This window comes from Condylura cristata, unplaced genomic scaffold (assembly GCF_000260355.1).
Source record: "Condylura cristata isolate star-nosed mole 26May11 unplaced genomic scaffold, ConCri1.0 scaffold00032, whole genome shotgun sequence".
NCBI classification, from domain to species: Eukaryota; Metazoa; Chordata; class Mammalia; order Eulipotyphla; family Talpidae; genus Condylura; species Condylura cristata.
The window spans coordinates 9,593,378-9,612,061 of NW_004567133.1; the positions used below are offsets into that span (position 1 = coordinate 9,593,378).

At 38.7% G+C, this 18,684-nt stretch overlaps 1 protein-coding gene across 1 annotated transcript in view; it reads right to left on the reverse strand.

Moving 5' to 3' along the window:
• Positions 1–1,284: 1,284 nt before the first annotated feature.
• The window catches only part of LOC101636940 (ATP-binding cassette sub-family A member 3-like), a 58,340-nt gene continuing 40,940 nt past the window's right edge, over positions 1,285–18,684 (reverse strand). The window contains exons 21-31 of the mRNA XM_004691722.1: positions 18,246–18,465; positions 15,532–15,690; positions 5,996–6,001; positions 5,680–5,867; positions 5,298–5,420; positions 4,652–4,846; positions 3,526–3,713; positions 2,871–3,041; positions 2,319–2,506; positions 1,797–1,870; positions 1,285–1,401 (exon numbers count right to left, since the gene is read on the reverse strand). Of these exons, the coding sequence (XP_004691779.1) occupies positions 1,285–1,401; positions 1,797–1,870; positions 2,319–2,506; positions 2,871–3,041; positions 3,526–3,713; positions 4,652–4,846; positions 5,298–5,420; positions 5,680–5,867; positions 5,996–6,001; positions 15,532–15,690; positions 18,246–18,465 (1,629 nt within the window). The remainder of the gene's footprint in view (positions 1,402–1,796; positions 1,871–2,318; positions 2,507–2,870; positions 3,042–3,525; positions 3,714–4,651; positions 4,847–5,297; positions 5,421–5,679; positions 5,868–5,995; positions 6,002–15,531; positions 15,691–18,245; positions 18,466–18,684) is intronic.

Below are 18,684 nucleotides of genomic sequence, written 5' to 3' on the forward strand. Positions count from 1 at the left end.
ATCCCTCACCCTACTTAGCACCTCAGCTGGGCCCTATAATGTGTGTGGTTGTGATGGAATGCCACTGTTAACAAGTATGTGTGATTTTGGCAGGTGTGTGCTTTTTCCTAATGTCTGTCTAAACTACACTACAGAGCTAACTGTAGTTACATAACTACAGTGGGGGAGGAGGCTGACCCATGAGCTCCTCTGTGTTGCTGCTTTCTATACTTTGTAAGAGTTGAGGCTTGGACTTGCAAGCCTCTATAAAGTCAGAGAAGAAAGAGGGCAAAGAATGGAGGACGCAGGAGAAAGTGGGTGACCAGAAAGGTAAAAAATAAGGCAACGGGTGGGAAGAAGAGATTCTCAAGATGAGGCTCCAGATTGCTTCCATCTGTTGCTTATTAAAGTTAAAATCTCTTTTTCATCATGCCCGTTACCCAGTCTAGCATAAAAATAAAGGTGTAGGCAATGAAAGCCTGGGAAGTTTCTCCAGGTTGCCTACTCATTTCAGGTTTCTGCCACAACTCCTGCATTTTATTACAGAAGAAAACGAAGGGCTTGAAATTGCTTTTGTGCAACACAGCTCCGGAAGGGGAGCACATGGAAAGCAGATGGCGCAGATGGGCGTGGCCGGAAGCTCTGTTAGCTTTCTTAACGTGGATTCCAATGTGACCCCTCGGAGGCCAAGGCTGTCCTGCAGCTGGAGGGGGTGGCGCACACATGTGCGGGTGGTGGTGTGCTGTGGGGCAGCGTCCACGTGGCCCCGCTGTGGTTTGTCCTTGCGCTTGGCACAGCGCCCAGGCAAGGTTGGGCAGAGGCCTTACACATGGCTCCTCCTAGCCAGGATGCTGGTGGGTGTCCTCCATTCACCTGGGAACCCCACCCAGGTGACCACTGCCCGGTCTGGACTGCTCCCTTCTCTGAAATTTACTGCTTTGTTTTGCTAAATAATTTTGTGTTCGTATTTTAACTCCCCTTGACCAGATTAGAATAATAAAGTTCTGTTTTTGAGCCAGGATTCCAGTGTCTTCTGCCAGTATTCACGAGACTGTGGTAATCGCCTAACTTTTGAAAACTTGTTAGCAGGGTAAAATCTCCGACCCTTTACAGTTCAGTTCAGACGAAATGTTATTTATCTTAATCTCCAAGGTTAAAGTGACTTCTTCAAAGGTTCAATTTGTGTAGAGGGGGAAGCAGGGGCGGGGAGCACGCACTCTAGGTGTGTAGGTCCTGGCATCATTCTAAGAAAGCCATCACGGTCACTGGTTGGAACAGAAGCTCAGATTTATTTTTGATCAATATCTATCTATGTTTATCAATATCGGCAAAGGTCAGGAAGATTTGCTCTAGTGTTATCTGACTGACGGAGTAGTTTTCTAGGTTGAATAGCACTTTAGCTTTTTCCAAAATACTAAATACCTTGAAGAGGAAAAACAAAACAAAACAAACCGGCGGTGTAACCACTGCCAAATATCCCCACACAAACCTCTTCTCACCCCCGTGTCCTAACTCCTCCCAGGTTTGTGCTCAGTGACCAAATGATACAGAAGCAGGAAGTTAGACAGCAGAAGGAAAAGATGATTAGGGAAAAAAGGAAGAAAGGCAGTTCTCCATTCCCGTTCTGCTGAGGGATATGGACTAATAATAAAATTTAGGGTCAGACATTTCAAGCGAACTATTGTTGCCTTTGAAAAGTCATGAAAGTTTCTTCCCCTCTGCCAATGTCAGGCTCCCATTCCACACCCCTGAAGCCCAGCGCTTGCTTTCAGTCCTTTGTTAACGCAACATTAGGAGGGGATGGTTTGTACAATCACCTTTCCCCAGCAAATGTCCTTGCTCGGAATGTAGTAGCCAACACTTCCTCCATGGTCTTGGTTGATGATGTTACCTAAGAGAAAGACTTGGCAGGTTAGTGTCAGGGAGGGTCTACAACTTAGTTTAGTAAAATTCCCAAATAATTTCAGCTCAATCACACACACCAATGGAAGTTTTAATTTGCATTTCCCAGATGATTAATGATACCAAGCATCTTTTTGTATGATTGCAGCTTGTTCTTTTAATCAAAGATAAGAAGTAGTGACTTACCCTTAATAATTTATGAAGAGTACACATGAACAAGTTTATATGCTAGTTGATCCCTACAAGAGACTGGTGAGAACCTCTGCTATTTAAAGTTTTTTTTTTTAAAGTATAGTCAGGACAACTATTTGAAAAAGCATCCAGTATACAAGTTCAGTATACATCAATAACTCACAGGAAAACATTACTGAGGAAACACAACCCATCCACATACATGACTTAACACAACTGGGGCAAGTCAGCCCTACCTATATTACCTGGGAAGGTTTTGGCAATGAATGTTTTGAACTCCTTTAGTTTATCTTTATTATCAGCCTTCATTTTTGCTGTCAGAGAGTATATGTTACCAAGTTTGTTCCTGAGGTGCTGAGGGGTTCCTAGGCACTGGAACTTCCCCTTTACCATGATGGCCACCCTGGTGCAGAGGGCCTCACCTTCTTCCATGCTAGGGGAACAAGAGAAAGATGGATGAAGAGGGAAAATACCACATTCCAAAAAGAGCTAGAATCACAAGGCCGTGTTTGCAGCAGGGAAGCGTGGCATTGCAGAGGACCGCCGCTAAGCCCGTGTTTGGGAAGAAAGGTCTTAAAATTCAAGGCAGTTGGTTTTTAAATCTATAATAGGGACAGCTCCCAAGCTTTCTGTCGTCTGCTAATTCTGGATTCCAGGAGTCATTTGGGCTAAAGCCAAGAATCAGCGTCTACCCTCAGTCCCCCCTGGAGCTGTTACAGTTAGAGAGGTTCACTCATCCGTGTTCCTGGCTCCAAGTGCTTCTCCCTAAGCTGTCCCCACTCTCACCCCAGCCATACCTGTGGGAACTGATGACCACGGCTTTGCCTTGTTTACACAGCCAGGTCACTATGTCCCAGAGCAGGCGCCTGGCGACGGGGTCCATGCCAGTGGACGGCTCGTCCATGAAGACCACCGAGGACCTCCCCATTAGAGCAATGACAGCATTCATTCTCCGTTTGGTTCCCCAACTTTGTCGTCGGAGAAGGAGAGACAAAGCGGAGGAGACAGAAGAAAAGGGCACACACATTATTCACGACCCGAACCCTCCCCTATCTGGGACGCTGCTCTGACATGACCGACAGTGCAGCAGGCCCACGTCCAGGTGGCGCTATCAACCAGTTGTAACTGAAATGGCCTTTGGGTGGTTATTCAGGTATCCTCACTGGTGAAGCACATTTGTTTTGCAGGAGACAGGAACACAGGGAGACAGGGATGAAAGTGTTCTTTTTCATTTTTTAATGAAAAAGCTACAGGTCATAACTACACCAGGTTGACTTCACACAGCAGCAACAGCCTCACTGTGAACATCTAAGGCCTGACAGGACAGGGATCTTTTCACAGTCACAGTCACCGCCTCCGTGTGCGAGGGGTTAAGTTACACTTCTGGCCATTCATTTTTTAAACAGAAGAAACAAACTGGAGCTTAATAAGCGCAGTGGCATAACATCTCACCTGTATGTGGAGGAAAGTTGGTCGGCATAGGTTTCCAGGTGCATTGAATACAAAAAGACTTCCACGTACTTGTAAATGTCGGGCTCAGGGACCCCCCGAAGCCTGGCATACATGGTCAGCAGTTCTCGACCTGTCATATGGCTCAGCGTGGGATCAGGTTGAGGACAATAGCCAATTTCTGACCTAATCTGAACCAAAAGGGCAGTCACAAACAATACCGCAAGGTAGCCATTCCACTGAGTGCAGTCACATCGCTATACAGAAAACCTGCAGTTTTCTAGTCCATGCCTCTAAGAAAGTTTGATAACCATAGAACTTCCACTAAGGATGAGCTCTTTTCTAATATAAACAAATTTTATAGCTGGAACCCATTGTAGTAAAACAAAGTACTAATATCACTATTGGGATTTTAAACACGCGTCTATTATGTACTATTATGTGGCCAACATAGATTTTTGTTAAATCATCTATTCAGGGGCCTTCCCTGGTGGTGCAACGGGTTAAAGCACAGTACTATGAAGCTATCACAGCCACTACAGCACAAGTTTGATTCCTGGCCAGGGAGGTGGCCCACGTGGTGCAGCAGACCTCTCCTGGCCCACCTGCTGCTCCCCTCAGGAGTGTGTTTCAGTGCCTCTGCCTGTTCTGCTCCCTACTCTGCCTGTGGCGAATCCTCTCACCCCCCCCCCCACACACCTCTGGCCTATACCCCAGTTCTGTATGCATAAATAAATAAATCTTTAAAAAAAAATGCATAGGATTTCACTTCCAGTAATGGGCCAGTAACTTCTAGCAGACCAGTCCTCCCATAGATAGCTGTAAGACAAAAGGCACAGATCCCAAAACATAAAGAACTCGTACAACTGAAGGCAAACAAACAATCTGAGTAAAAAATGAAAAAAACGGATGGAGGATCTGCTCAGCTATTTTCCCAAAGAAGACACAGAGATTCTCAACAGGTATCGAGAGAAGGTTCAGCACCAGCAATCACCGGAGAAGTGCCGGTAAAAACCACAGTGAGCTATCACTGCACACCTGTTAGAATGGGTATTTTCCAAAAGACAAGAAACAGCAAGTGGTTACCTCCCTCTGGAGAGTACAACTTAGTGGCCCCGGCCAGAAATACCTTTCTGATATTTTCAGTGATACTAGTGCCGTTGATTAACACAGCTCCAGAGGTTATGGTCTCTTCTCCAGTCAACATTTTGAATAGAGTGGTTTTCCCAGCACCATTTAATCCAAGTAATCCAAAGCACTCAGCCTTTTTGACTTGAAGGGAGATACTTCTTACAGCCTTTATAACTGGACACTTATAATAAACCTGAGAGGAAAAAAAACCCCGCAGTAGACCTCATCACTGACATGGGTCTGCCACAACTGCAACCTCAGACTGCCGCCTGGATACTCCGCCTTTCACAGAGGCTCTCCCCCTTTCAGTGTTCTGTTTTACCAGAGAGTGCTCCATCCACAGAATTTCAATCCTTCAGTTATATAGCAGCTCCTTGAACAACATAGCAGGTCTTTTGGCTCAACATTGTTTTGCTGTGTTGATGTGAAACTATAAACACCCAATTCCAGTGAACAGTGAAGGAAAGGGCCAGGACACAGCTCAGGGACCTGCTTGAGTTCCCTGCCCTTTTGCTTGGAGGCACGTTCCAAGAACCCACCTATGGCACGCAGTGAGCACCTAATATGCCAACTGCTAGTATACAAATTCTCAACAGGGACGGTGGGCAAAAACTCGGAGCGGTATGGTCACCGGATGGCTTTACCTTTGTCACCTCTTTAAGCAGCAGTGGCACACTGGATGAAGGAGGCAGTGCCAGGACTTTCTTCATTTCCCTCTTTACATCATCATCCTCATACATTGTTTCTATTCTGCTGGACATTACAGCCTATATTTTTAAGACAAAGGTCACAGATAGCTGCTTTAAAATCAAGCCCTTTTTTGCAAGCTGACCTGAAGGCATAATCTCAAAGGTATCACAAGTGAAGACGAAAAGCTTGTGATTTAAATCGGTCCCAGTTATATTTTTGGTAGTTAGTTGAATGCTGCTTTCCTCATCAAGCAACAGAGGTAATAATATGTAATTCATACATTCTGAGCTAACACGGAGCTGCCTTTGAATTGTATCGAATGTCCGTATCACTCACCTTCTTGCCTTTAATAAGTACGTTGTAGGCCTTAGATATAATATTTTGAAAGAAAAAATTTTTCAGGCTCCAGAATTTAGTCTCCAGAAACAAAAGCAAGAGGAGATAAAAGAAGCCCATGACAGCCAATGTAACCAAAAATTTTGCAATGCCATTTTCTTCAAAACTGTAGATATTGTTGTTAATAACTGGGGAAGATAAAAGAGATTGCCTTACTTTAAAAGCTGATACAGAGTCTAAGATGACACCAAATATTAAGACTTTGGATTTTAAAATAAATTATATTAGATTCAGAAAAGTACAGAATATGAAAAACAAGGCTCTTAGTATCTTATATGCATCTATCTCATTTTATGTTCCCTGATGTTTAAGGATACTATAAAAGTTCTCCTGTCGGTATTTTTTCTAGTTTTTACCAGTTTTGACAGAAGATAACCTTACTATACATTTAATTTCAAAGGCTAAATCTTTGTGAAGAGAATGCTTATTTATTAAATAAGCAAAATAAATATATTAATGACTTACCTAACTATTATTACAGACCATAAAGAATATCTTTAAGTTCTCTAGAGTGAGAAAAGTTTAAGAAACTTTTTTTTTAGAGATGTATTTATTTATGTATACAGAACTGGGGTACAAGCCAGAGGTGTAGGGGTGGTGAGTGGATTCCCCATAGACAGAGTGGGGAGCAGAACAAGCAGACTAAGTACGCTGCTGAGGGGAGCAGCGGGCGAGACAGGATCGATCTCACACTGAGGGGACTGTGGTTAGCTCGCAGTGCTGTGTCCTTACCCGTTGTGCCACTAGAGAGGGCCGGGAAAAGTTTTAAATAGTAAAAGTATTAATGGTAATATGAGTGAGGAAGACTACAAAGAATAGTTTAAAGGTTAAACAGTGAATAATTTAAATAGCTGATAATTCCAACCCTACATAAAGATAATTAGTTAAGACAAGCTGCTAAATTCTGGATCTATGAGTTAGAGGTATTTCTGAGATGTGAAGATAACAAGCCCACTCTCATTTCTAGAATTATAATTTCTGATTGAGTTGTGCAATTACTCGCTTGTTTTATTATAATAAAATGCAAATAACAAAGTTTGCCTTTAAAAATTCACAATTCAGTGGCACTGAGTACATTCACAGTGTTGTACAACCATAACCACTACCAAGATTCATAACATTTACAGTAAGAGAACCCCGTATCTCTTAACTAGTCATAATTTCTCTTTCTCTCCTCTACTTCTGTCTCTGGATTTGCTCGTTTTGGACATTGAATATCAGTGGTATCCTATAGTGAGAGGCCTTTCGTGTCTGACTTCTTTCACTTGGGATAATGTTTTCATGGCTCCTCCATGCTGTGTATCAGTAACTGACATCTCTTTATTGCTGAATATCTCATTCTACACATATACCATGCTTTGTTAGGCTCCTATCAGTGGATGGACAGGTAGATTGCTTTCACTTTCCCTCAGATAAAAAGCTATTATGAATAATGCTGCTATGAACATTTGTGTACAAGTTTCTACTTAAATACTGTTGCCAATTCTTTTGGACATATACTCATGAGTGGGACTGTTGGATCATGTGATGATTCTATGTTTAACATCCTGAGGAAGCACCAGTAAACGAGGGTATCAATTTCCCTACATTTCCAGCAAACCTTTGATATTTCCATTTTTAATAACAGCCATTCACAAGGTGAAGTGATACCTTGTGATCTTGCTTTGAGCATCTTTTCATGCACTTGGAGGCCATTTGCATCTCTTTCTGGAGATGCAGTTATTCAACTGCTTTTCCTTAGGTTAAAGAAAGCTGTGATGAATTCTGATAAGGGTTACACTTAATGTGAAGATCCTTTTTTGGAGTATTATCATTTTAACTATATTGTCACTTAATCCATGAATATTTCATGCCTTTCCATTTGGTTAGCCATTATTTAGTTTCTTTCAGTAAGGTTTTGTAATTACTAGTATATCTGTCCTGCACCTTTTTGGTTAGATTCATTCTATTTTATTCCTTTTGTAGTCATTATAAATGAAATTATTTTATTTATTTTCCATTTGTTCACCAGTAGTACAGAAATCCAACAAGTTTTATATGTTGGTCTTATATCTTGTAACTTTTTTGAAGTTGCTTAATTTAGTTTTTGGTGTAGATTCCTTAGGATTTTCTATATATCAGATCATGCCATCTGAAAATAGAGGCAGTTTTTCTTATTTCTTTCCAAATTGTATACCTTTTCTTTCTACTTGCTTAATTTCTCTGAGAATAAATTAATTTAAAATATAAAATACAAGGTGGAAATGGGCATGGCTGTCCTATTTCTGAGATTAGGAGGTGAGCTTTCAGCCCTTTATCACTGAGAAAGATGTCACCGGGGATTTTCACAAATGTAGAATTTTCCTTCTACTTTTCACTTGCTGAGTGTTTTTAGCTTGCAATAATAAAGTATTCTAATCAGTAGAGATTTTTATTCTTTCCTCCCTTCTACTAACATGGTCATATGTCAAACTCTCATTCTGTTCATGTGAGAAATTCTACTTTTTTTTTTTTTGCTTTTGTGTGCTGCTGGATTGGGCTTGCTAGTGTTTTGTTGAGGATTTCTACATTTATATTAAGGGATATTGGCCTAAGGGGTATTGCAATGCCTTTAGATCACCTCTTTAAGACATCATGAATAGTTAAAAAAAGGGGCATATATAGTGAATGAAATAATCATTAAAAAAAAAAAGACAGTATGTGGACTGGCAGGAAATGTCTATACATAATATATCTGATTAGGGACTGATATCCAAGATCTAGAAAGAAATCATATCACTCAACAAGTAAACAAAGAACTCAATCAAAAAATGGGCAGAAAAGCTGAATAGATACTTTTCCAAAGAAGAGATATAGATGTCAACAGAAGATGTTCATTATCACAGACGTGAAAATCAAAACCACAGGGAAATGTTTGCTCACATTTGTATGAATGGCCCATAGAAAAAGTCCAGAAACAAGTATTGGTGAGGATATAGAGAAAAAGGATATATTCTACACTGTTAGTGAGAATGTAGACTAGTTCTGCCTTTATAGAAAACAATATGTAAGTTTCTTAAAATATTAATATTAAAAATAGACCCAGCCCTAGGTATCTATCCAAAACATACAAAAACACAACACTAGTTCAAAGGGCTATATGAACTCTTATTGCAGCACTATTTATAACAGTGAAGTTATGGAAACAACTTTAGTGTTCAAGGAAAAATAAATGGATAATAAAGATGTGGCATAAAGACAGGACCAAGATGATATCACAAGAAGTGCTCTGATTTATTCCTGGGATGATAATCTGAGATGGATCCAGAAGGGTACTAAATACAGAGGGTGTTGTGACTTGGGGTGAAACTGGAATACCTCTTGGAGATCAGAGAGTAGTATGGACTATACCAGAATGGACACTAAAGAAATTCAACTCCAATAAAAGGCCGATGGAAAGAGGTGCCTGGAAGCTGTGGTCTGGGGTGTAGTTTCCTGCAAACTTTGGACTACACTCCTCTGTCTGGTTAGTAGTGCTGGAGAAGGGACTTTCAGACTGACCTTGTGAAGCATGCTAAACACACACAGACTTTAGAATCTCAGGGTTAGAACCCCAGAAGGGAGGACTACTAGTGATGGTACAAATAAGTGCCAGAACCCCATCTCCAACTTTCATCAGTGACTGGGCCCTTCCCTTATCTAACTCAGTAGCACCAGAGATCAGGTTTCCTGTATAAATGACCAGATAGAAGGTCAAATATCTAAAATCATAGAAAGCTGCAAAAAGCTAAAGACAAAAATAAAAAAACCAAGGAGCCACTTGCTAGAAAGTAGAAGTGCTGCAAACCTTTTAATTTACTGCTAAGAACACTTAAAAAAAAAAAAGCTACCAATATTTAAAGCAGCAAAGTGGACAGATGGAAAATTACAAACACAGGGCACTTTGAATCCTCAAGGGACTACATCACTACTCAGGAGAGAATAAATCTCCATATTCCAGTTCACAAAGATATGAAGAGTTTCTTCCGATCAGAGTTCAAAACTGCCATGATAAAGAAATTCAAGAATGGAAGAAAACACAGAAAAACTGATAAAAGATGTATAAGAAAACTCAGGAAAAACAAATATCCTAGGAAACTAATGGTGAAACAAGAAGTAAAAAAAATCAATAGAGCATATAAAATATTCTGGAGAAAGTGATGGAAGCAGAAGAGACCAAATGGATGATCAAGAGGTAATGCAAAAAGCATCCAAGTAGAAGAAGAAACACAGAGAGGAAAAAAAAATGAACAGGCATTTTGAGAATTATACAACACTTTAAGGAAAGTCAACATAAGATAACAGGATAATGGGTATTCCAAAAGGGGAAGAGAGAAAAAACACAGAACTTACTCAAAGAAATAATAAAAGCTGCACCTGTAATGAGGAAGGAACCAAATATACAAGCTCATGAAGCTAAAAGAACACTTGGTTATTTAGAAGTCATGAGACCTTCACCAAGACACACGGTTGTATAACTTCCAGGGATTAAAGACAAAGACAGACTATTGACGGTGGTTAGGAAAGTATAGCAAAACCAGAATTAAGAAGGCACGTATATACAGCAACAGAGGCCCACATCAAGAAATAAGAACTCAAATAAATAATCTTATCTCTACCTTAACAAGCTAGAAAAAGATGAATAAACAATGGCAAAAGTCAGTAGAAGAATGAAATAGTAGAGATTAGAGCAGAGACAAGTGAAATGGAAAAAAAAAAAAACAGTCCAAAAGACGAAGGAAACCAAAAGCTGTTTCTTTGAAACATTAAACAAAATACAAAACTCTATGTTCATAAAAGGAGCAAAATAAAGAGAATCAGAAATGGAGGAGAAATCACAACAGACAGTTCAGAACAGGCCCATAGGAAATTACCATGAACTGTTAGGAATGGGGGTGGGTGGGAGGGACAGCGCAGTGGGCTATGGTGGTAGATTACGGCTGCCTCGCTGTGGGAATGCGGCAGTAACTACATCAAGGGTAAACACTCAAAACACGAGGAAGGACGAAAAACAGCGGTACTTCAACAATGAAAAGAAACAGACAAATGCTTAGAAATATACAACTTTTGGAGACTGGATCAGGAAGAAACAAAAAACTTAAATAGACCAATTACATTAAGGAAATTGAAACAATAATCAAGACGTCTCTCCCCATTATAGGTGCCCCCCCCAAAAAAAACCTACAAAAACCTACAAAAGGATGAGATAGCTTCACTTATGATTTTTACCAGCCCTTCAAAGTTGAATTAATACCTGTCTTAAAGTTTTCCAAAAATTTGAGAAAGAGGGAACGCTTTCAAAGATTTTAGAGGCCAATGGTAACCCAAACCAGACAAGGACAACACGCAAAAAGAGACTATGGTCCCATAACCCTGATGAACACAGACAAAATATCTTCAACAAAATCTTAGCAAACTGAATTTAACAATCTATTAAAAGTATCGTATGTCTGGACCACTTGGATTTATTCCAAGGGTGAGAGATGGCTCAATATCCACAGTCAATGTAATTTACTTCATCAACAATGAAAAAGAAACATATATGATCAAATCAACTGCTGCAGAGAAAGAAATTCATAAGATTCAATATCCATTTATGATGACACCCCTTGAAAATGGGGATAGAAAGAACATACCCCGACAATAATAAGGTCATTTATGACAAACGCAGAGCTAACATTCTCAATGGTGAAAAAGGTGACTATTAACAAGTGGTACAGAGACAGAAAATTAGGTTTATTCCAGGGATGTGAGGATGGTTAATTATTTTTAAATGTTAACAGAAGTTTACCATATTGATACATCAATGGCAAAAGCCATATTATTGTATAGTAATAAAAAGTATTTAAAAATCCCCCCCTAAAAATGTAAAGAAAATAAGTGAAAAAGGGTAAACTAACTAAGCCACAGAGTGAACAATTTGTAGAGTTGGGATTTAAACTCAAGGGGCAGACTAGAGATCAAGTTTTTAATGTTGTGCTTTTTGCCATTAAATCTTAATAGCTTCAGTATAGTATTTTTCCCTGTATAATCTTTAAATGCCAGAATGTTGTGGCCATATGCAATAAGACTAGGAAAGCAAAAGCAAGAGCAAATTCTTTAACAAAATATGTAAAACTTTCAAATTAGTTTGAAAGTTAAACTATTAAATTACATATAAACTAATTTGGCAGGATATATACATTTTTGGAAATAAAGACTCAAAAATTTAAATTTAATTTCTAAAAAGAAATAACATTTTTAGCGTTAAAATTTGAAAAAGAAATGTTAAAAGTGCTACAGTTAACAAAACGGAAATTTGCAATTAAAAGGAAGATTAAAACCTAAAAATGGTGCATGTATTTATATGAATCCCTGATAAACAAGAAAAAGAATAATGTCAATGACTGGAAATCAGAATAAATGAATTTTAAACAAGAATACAAAATACCATTTTTATTCACAGGAAGAATAGACCAGTAATTGAAGAGGCTGATAAAGATCTCTCAGAAATATCTTAGCTTGAGATAATAATATACTTCTCTTTGACAAAATTCTTGCTGTGTTCGTAATAAAAAGAAAAGGTGCCAGTCACTCAAGGAAGATATAAAATAGGAAGAATAGTGATGACAGTATGAAATAAATGGTTTTAAAGGATGAATAACAACAATGTCCATTTTTTTCAGCATCACAGTGAGCTCTATTATATATTAAAAAAAGATCTCTCAGGAAAAAAGATGATACTTTCGGTTTTACAAGTTCATTCTATTAAGGACCAAATAATTTCTGTGACTTGAAGATTTTCACAGCTCCTACTTTTAAATAATCAGGCACACACATTTTCTCTTTCCTAAATTAATTTTAGAATGACATTAGAGATATACAAGAGTATAATAAAATCCATAATAACATGGAGAATGAGATGGGGGAAAGAATGGGAAGCAATTTTTCATTTGAGTTTCTGGAAGAGGGAAAGATAACTTAGTGGTGGTGATGAATAAACCAGAGAAGGAAAAATTGCCACCCTAATAAAGTGCAGTAGAGGTTCTAAATGCAAAATTTCCAGTTGTGATTTGTGAAACTATATTTAAGTATTTTACAAAATGCTATGTAGGTTTATCTCTCTTATACTAGCCACCATTCCACTAACGGTAAAAGACTGTTCCTTGATTGGAGGCTTTGCTCAGCTTTTCCTTCAATCTGAAGTATTATTATTCCAGATCTTCACTGGCCAGTTCAATTTCATTCATTCAGTCATCAGAACTAGTAACACTCTGTGGAGACATCCTTCCTAAGCATTCTATCTGAAGCTATTTCAAGTTATTCTGTCTCATGACCTTATTTATTTCTACCTGTAACTGTGGTGCTTATTTACTTACCTTTAAGTCACCTGTCACAATTCTTAGAATGTAAGCTCCATGAAATCAGGGACCTTGTCTATCTTCTTCAATACTGTGTCAGTATAGGAGGTATAGCAGTCAAGCAGTGGGAGTTCAAGCAGGAGAAAACATAAGAGATTGAGGAAAAGTGATAACAAATGAAATTACATTTCCTAGCACTAAATGAGGACAAAAGCCTTCAGGTTGAAATGGTCATCAAACAGTAAGCAGAATTAAGGGGGGGGGGGGGAATATCCATGCCTGGACAGTTCACAGTAAAATTATGCAACACTGAGAATAATGGTTTTCTGAAGATAAGTTTTCAAAAGAATATTCTATTTTTCAAAGGAATCAAAATAATATTGACCATTGGATTCCTCTTAAGCTATACAGGTCAACATCAGAAAATCAATTAACTTAATATACTACATTTAAAGAATAAAGGAGAAAAAACAAGAAAGGAGGCATCAAACAAGACAAAAACAAGAAAGGAGGCATCAAATTTTACTACAAAACTATAGTAATCAAAACAGTATAGTACACACACAGATCAATGGCATAGAACTGAGAGCTCAGAAGTAAATCCAACTTACAGGGACCGTTAATTTATGATAAAGGAGCCAAGTGCATAAATGGAGAAAGCAACTGTCTTTCTCAACAAGTACTGGGAAAACCAGACAGTAAGTTGCAAAAGAATAAAACTAGGCCACTGTCTCACACCACTCAGAAAATTTTATTCAAAATAGATTAAAGACTTGGAATATAAAACCTGAAATCCTAAAATACATAGTTGAAAACATAGGCACAACATACCATGACACTGGCTTCAGTGATCTGTTTGTGGACTTGACCACAACAGCAAGGGAAACAGAGAAACAAAGTGAACATCACATTAAGAAGCTTCTGAAAGCAAAAGAAACTGTCATTAAAATGAAAAGATACCCTGTCAACAGGAGGAAGTATATGCACATCCCACATTGGACAAGGGACTGATATCCAATATTTACTAAGAACCCATACCACTGAACAAAAAGAAAGATAACCCAATCACCAAATGGGCAGAAGAGCTAAATAGACACTTCTCCAAAGAAGAGATACAGATGGCCAAAAAGTACATGAAAAAAATGCTCATTGTCACTTGTCATCTGGGAAATGCAAATCAAAACCACAATGAGAAACTACCTTATCCTCTGAGAATGACCCATATCTAAAAGCAAGTGCTGGCCAAAAAAAGTACCTTTATACACTGTTGGTGGGAATGTAGACTGGTCCTGCCCTTATTCAAACCATATGGAGGTTTCTCAATATATTAAAAATAGATCTATTACATGACTCAGCAATCCCACTAGCCAAAGAATTCACAAACATTCATTTGAAGGGCTAGATACCCTTCTGTGTTGGTTGCAGCATTATTTATAATAGCCGAGTTGTGGTAACAACCTAAATGTCCAAAGACAGTTGAGTGGATTAATAACATATTGTATTTATACATGACCAAACAGTACTCTGGTACCAAAAAAGATGAACTCTTGCCATAGTGACAATATGGTTGGGAATGGAGTGTTAAAGTTAGTCAGAGGGAGAAAAACAAATACCAGAGATTTCACTTACATGTGGAATATAGATCAACAAAAACAAACTAAAAGAGTAAAATAACAAAGCCTGTGAACCTGGCGGTAGGGGGGCAGGGGAGGGCAAAGTACGGAGAGGGGCTTAATGAACTGTGGGGAGAGGGTTCTGGGGACCTTGATGCCGGGTGTGTTGTAGTAACAAAAGCATCTGGAGATGTGTGACTCTATCCTTTAAATCATACGTGGTGCTGCGTAACAACTTTACCTCCGTCAAAAATGATACCATTAAAACTGATGAGTACATAAAATTAATTAATACTGGTGACTGTAATCTGTAAATGATAATTATTGTCATGTTTTTAAAAAGCAGAGAGAGGCATTTATGGTCCAAAGATGATGCAAATCAATATGTGACTTAATTTTTGTTATTTAGAGATTGTAATACAATATAATCCATTTGACCATAATAAGTATATTTCACTGTGCACTGATTTGGTAAGGCTATTATATTTCTCTTTCTGTGACTACAATATGCATCAATTTGTTCTAGAATGGATTGTGGATTACACACAGAGAATAAATATGTTTGTTATTTCTCAGCTTTTAGAATGTTTGAGATATGAAGTCAGCCCAAAATATGGAGAATTTAATAAAATGGCTTAGCTTTCCCTGATTTTGGTCTCTGAGTCTGCCTTTCTTTTATCTGTGTGGCACTTAAAATCTTTGAGTCTCAGTTTAAGGAAGGAACAAAGTTTCTTCATTCATAAAATTGGGATAATAATAACTAACTTGTAGTTTGATTCAAAATGATGTACATAAATCTGCTTTTATATGGTAGGTGGTGACTAGTAGCTATAGATACTCACCCGCTTTATCACAGTTCAAACTTCGCAATTGCATGGAACACATTTTTTTCAACTCATAGTTATCAAAGAATTTGATGATACTCATTGCAAAGTTGTAACTAGGAAGCACCATTAGTACATTATTTACCATTGTTTTGGTTATTTCAGTAAAGTCACGATCTGTGATTAAAAAGATAATGGATTAGCTTCAATTATAAGTAATGAACCACCTTTTAAAAACAAACACCCCAAAGAAGATAAAGTCATGCTTAGAGAGTCACCATGCAGCAGGTGATCTTGGAAAAATACTAGTTATTAAGTAACTGAGTCTGTTCACCTTGACAGCTGGCAGCATGAACTCGTCAATTACAGAATCCTAGAGAAGACTTGTTAATAAGTGTTTCCCTGGGAACTTTCTTCCTCCCTCCTGATGTGTGAGGTCTACTATCAACAGAAGAAACAAAAGAAAGTATTCTTCTGTTTCCCATACAGCCTACAAAATGGAAAAATCATGGGATTCTGAATTTTACTTTGTTTTCAGCCTCTCAGTTCTAAAATTTCTGGTCCAATCAGAAGGTATTTAAAAAACTTGAACAAGTTTTTCATCCAATATATATTGCTGTTTTCAGTGGGATGGTGGTTCACATATTCAGTCCTCCTTCTGGACATGGAAGTATCCACTGAATTTCTCATTGCCAAGCGCAGGAGCCTCTGTACCAAATGTCTTGCATTTAGCCCCTTCCAATAATCAATCCACTCTTCTCAATTATACTTTCTGCCCTGGAAGGGTTATCTGTATTGATTAGTTTATTTTTTTACATCTTTGTAATTTTTGGATAGTAGCAGATGTCTCGCCTCAGATGTAAAGATTTAAACTAACAAGTTTCTTTGCTCTCTGGCTGCTGGTTGATCTAAATCAATGGGAAGCCCTGACTGGAGAGAGGAACATTTCAACAGTATGTTTACTTTGTGACACCAGTATGTTTACTTTGTGAAAATTTAAAGCATACACTTTGTACACATTTCTGCATTTTTCTTTGTTATATTTCAAGAAAAAATAAAACAACACATTCTTTAAAAAAAAAACGCTACACAGATGCACATTGGTGGTAATACCTGGCGGAGATGCCCCAGTGTTACCTCAGTTACAAATAAATTAATTAAAAACAAAGCTAAGCTGGTGGCGCAACGGGTTAAAGCACAGCACTGAGAATCTAAAGCCACTTTCGCATGAGTTCGATTCCCGCCTGCCCCGGAGGTGACCCAGATGGTGCGGCAGACCTCTCCTGACCCGCCCGCTGCTCCCCTCAGCAGTGTACTTTGTTAGTCAGCCTGTTCTGCTCCCCACTCTGTCTCTGGTGAATCCTCTCACCGCCCCTGATCCTCTGGCCTATACCCCAGTTCTGTATGTACAAATAAATAAATCTTTAAACAAAACAAAACAAAACAAAACAAAAAAACAAAGCTAAACATTTACCATTTCTTACCTTATAGACTTGGTGAGTATGTTATGAAAAATGGAAAGATTATAAAAGCACATACATCTTATGGATGCCATTAAATAATTAAAACATCTGATGCAACGAATGTTTTTAAAAGAGTCTAATAGTGTCTTCTAGTCTAAGAGAGCTCACTAAAAGAATATTCTTGAAGAGTGCTGTGTGAAGTGTTTGATGTAGGGTGAAAAGGATGGCAGTATATGCTCCAGAGAGAGTAACGGGATCCCAGAAAGCAGTAACCAGGCGTCAGAACAACTCCCAGAGACAAGGCGGGAGCCATTTACAAAGTCAGCAATGAGTAGAGGACTGTAATCAGATTTCTTTCAGCCAAGGGAGTGGAATCAGCTTTCTAACCTTTGTGTCTCTTTCAGACAAATTATAATCCCTCCCCACCCCACCAAATTAATAAGTCTAGAGGCTTCTGAAACCTCACTCTAGAAGTTTCTAGTATTAGAAACTGGAATCTCAAAATCTGTAGTATCTGGATTTAAGATAAAACAAACAAAATCCCAAAACATCCTGTTTGTGAAAATCACCAACAGAGTCAGTTTCCCTTTAAATTTCATAATCAGAGAAGAGAGGTGTGGAGAGCCTAACCCTGGGATCCTGTGGGACCCAGGCCTGAGGCGAAGGAAGCTGGCTTAACAGCTGTATTTGTGCATATTTTGTTGTTTTCTTTTGAAAAACAAAAACAAACAAAAAACCAACTCATTAGAGTTCAAGATTACATGCTTCATTAAGTTAGGGAGGAATGCACCTAGGATTTGCCAAAATGCTGGTAAGATGTTGATAACTGAAGATCCAAGTCTCAAGAGGGGGGACACAAGGGATTTTTTTTTAGTAATAATTTATTTTTAACATCACTTTGTGCCTTTTTCCATCTCAGTTGTAATCCCCATGGCTTCCTTCAGCAAATCACCCGTGTGCCATCACCAAAGTCAGTACGTTTCCCTCCCCCCACCGTTTTTGATCACAAAGGGATCTTTTTAGAGGGGAAAAGTGTTTTGTGCTCTCTCTGACCTTCTTTTCTTCCTCCCCCTTCCCTCCATTTGCCCTCTTGACCAGCCTTTCCTCTCTCTCACATACCCAACTCAGTAAGTGCTGATTTCCAAAAAGCATAGGTTTTCAGATTCCTGAAAGTACCCTCAATTAATACGTATATCCTCAAGCTCTTTTATCCTCAATAACTTATTAAACAATATATTCCAGAGACAGAGAAAACTGTGACGATCTTACCATAGTGCTGCATTATGCTATGGATGAGGGTGCTGAAGACAGTGGAGAAGTAGCTAAAGAGGGTCAACTTGATGTAGGCGGCCGCACCACTAGAAAACAGGAAGCTTCCAAGATATATGAGAGGGACAGCAGACCAACTATACAGCATGAAGATCATCATTGTGTCCAGAAAGTGGTAGTTTTCAACAAATGCATCCACTCTGCAGTATTTGAACACACCCTGAGACACGGGATACAAAGACAGGAGCAAGATGAAGGCCCTGTTCAACCAGAAGTCACCAGAACATGCAGAACACAACAGGCACAGCTCCTTGGAGCACAGTGATCTCACTGCTTACACCATTTTTACCCATCTTGAATAAAAGGCCTTTTATGAACAGAATGACTCTATTTACCTTTTCTGTTTTTTTGACTTGGAACAGTATTACTTTTTTTTTTT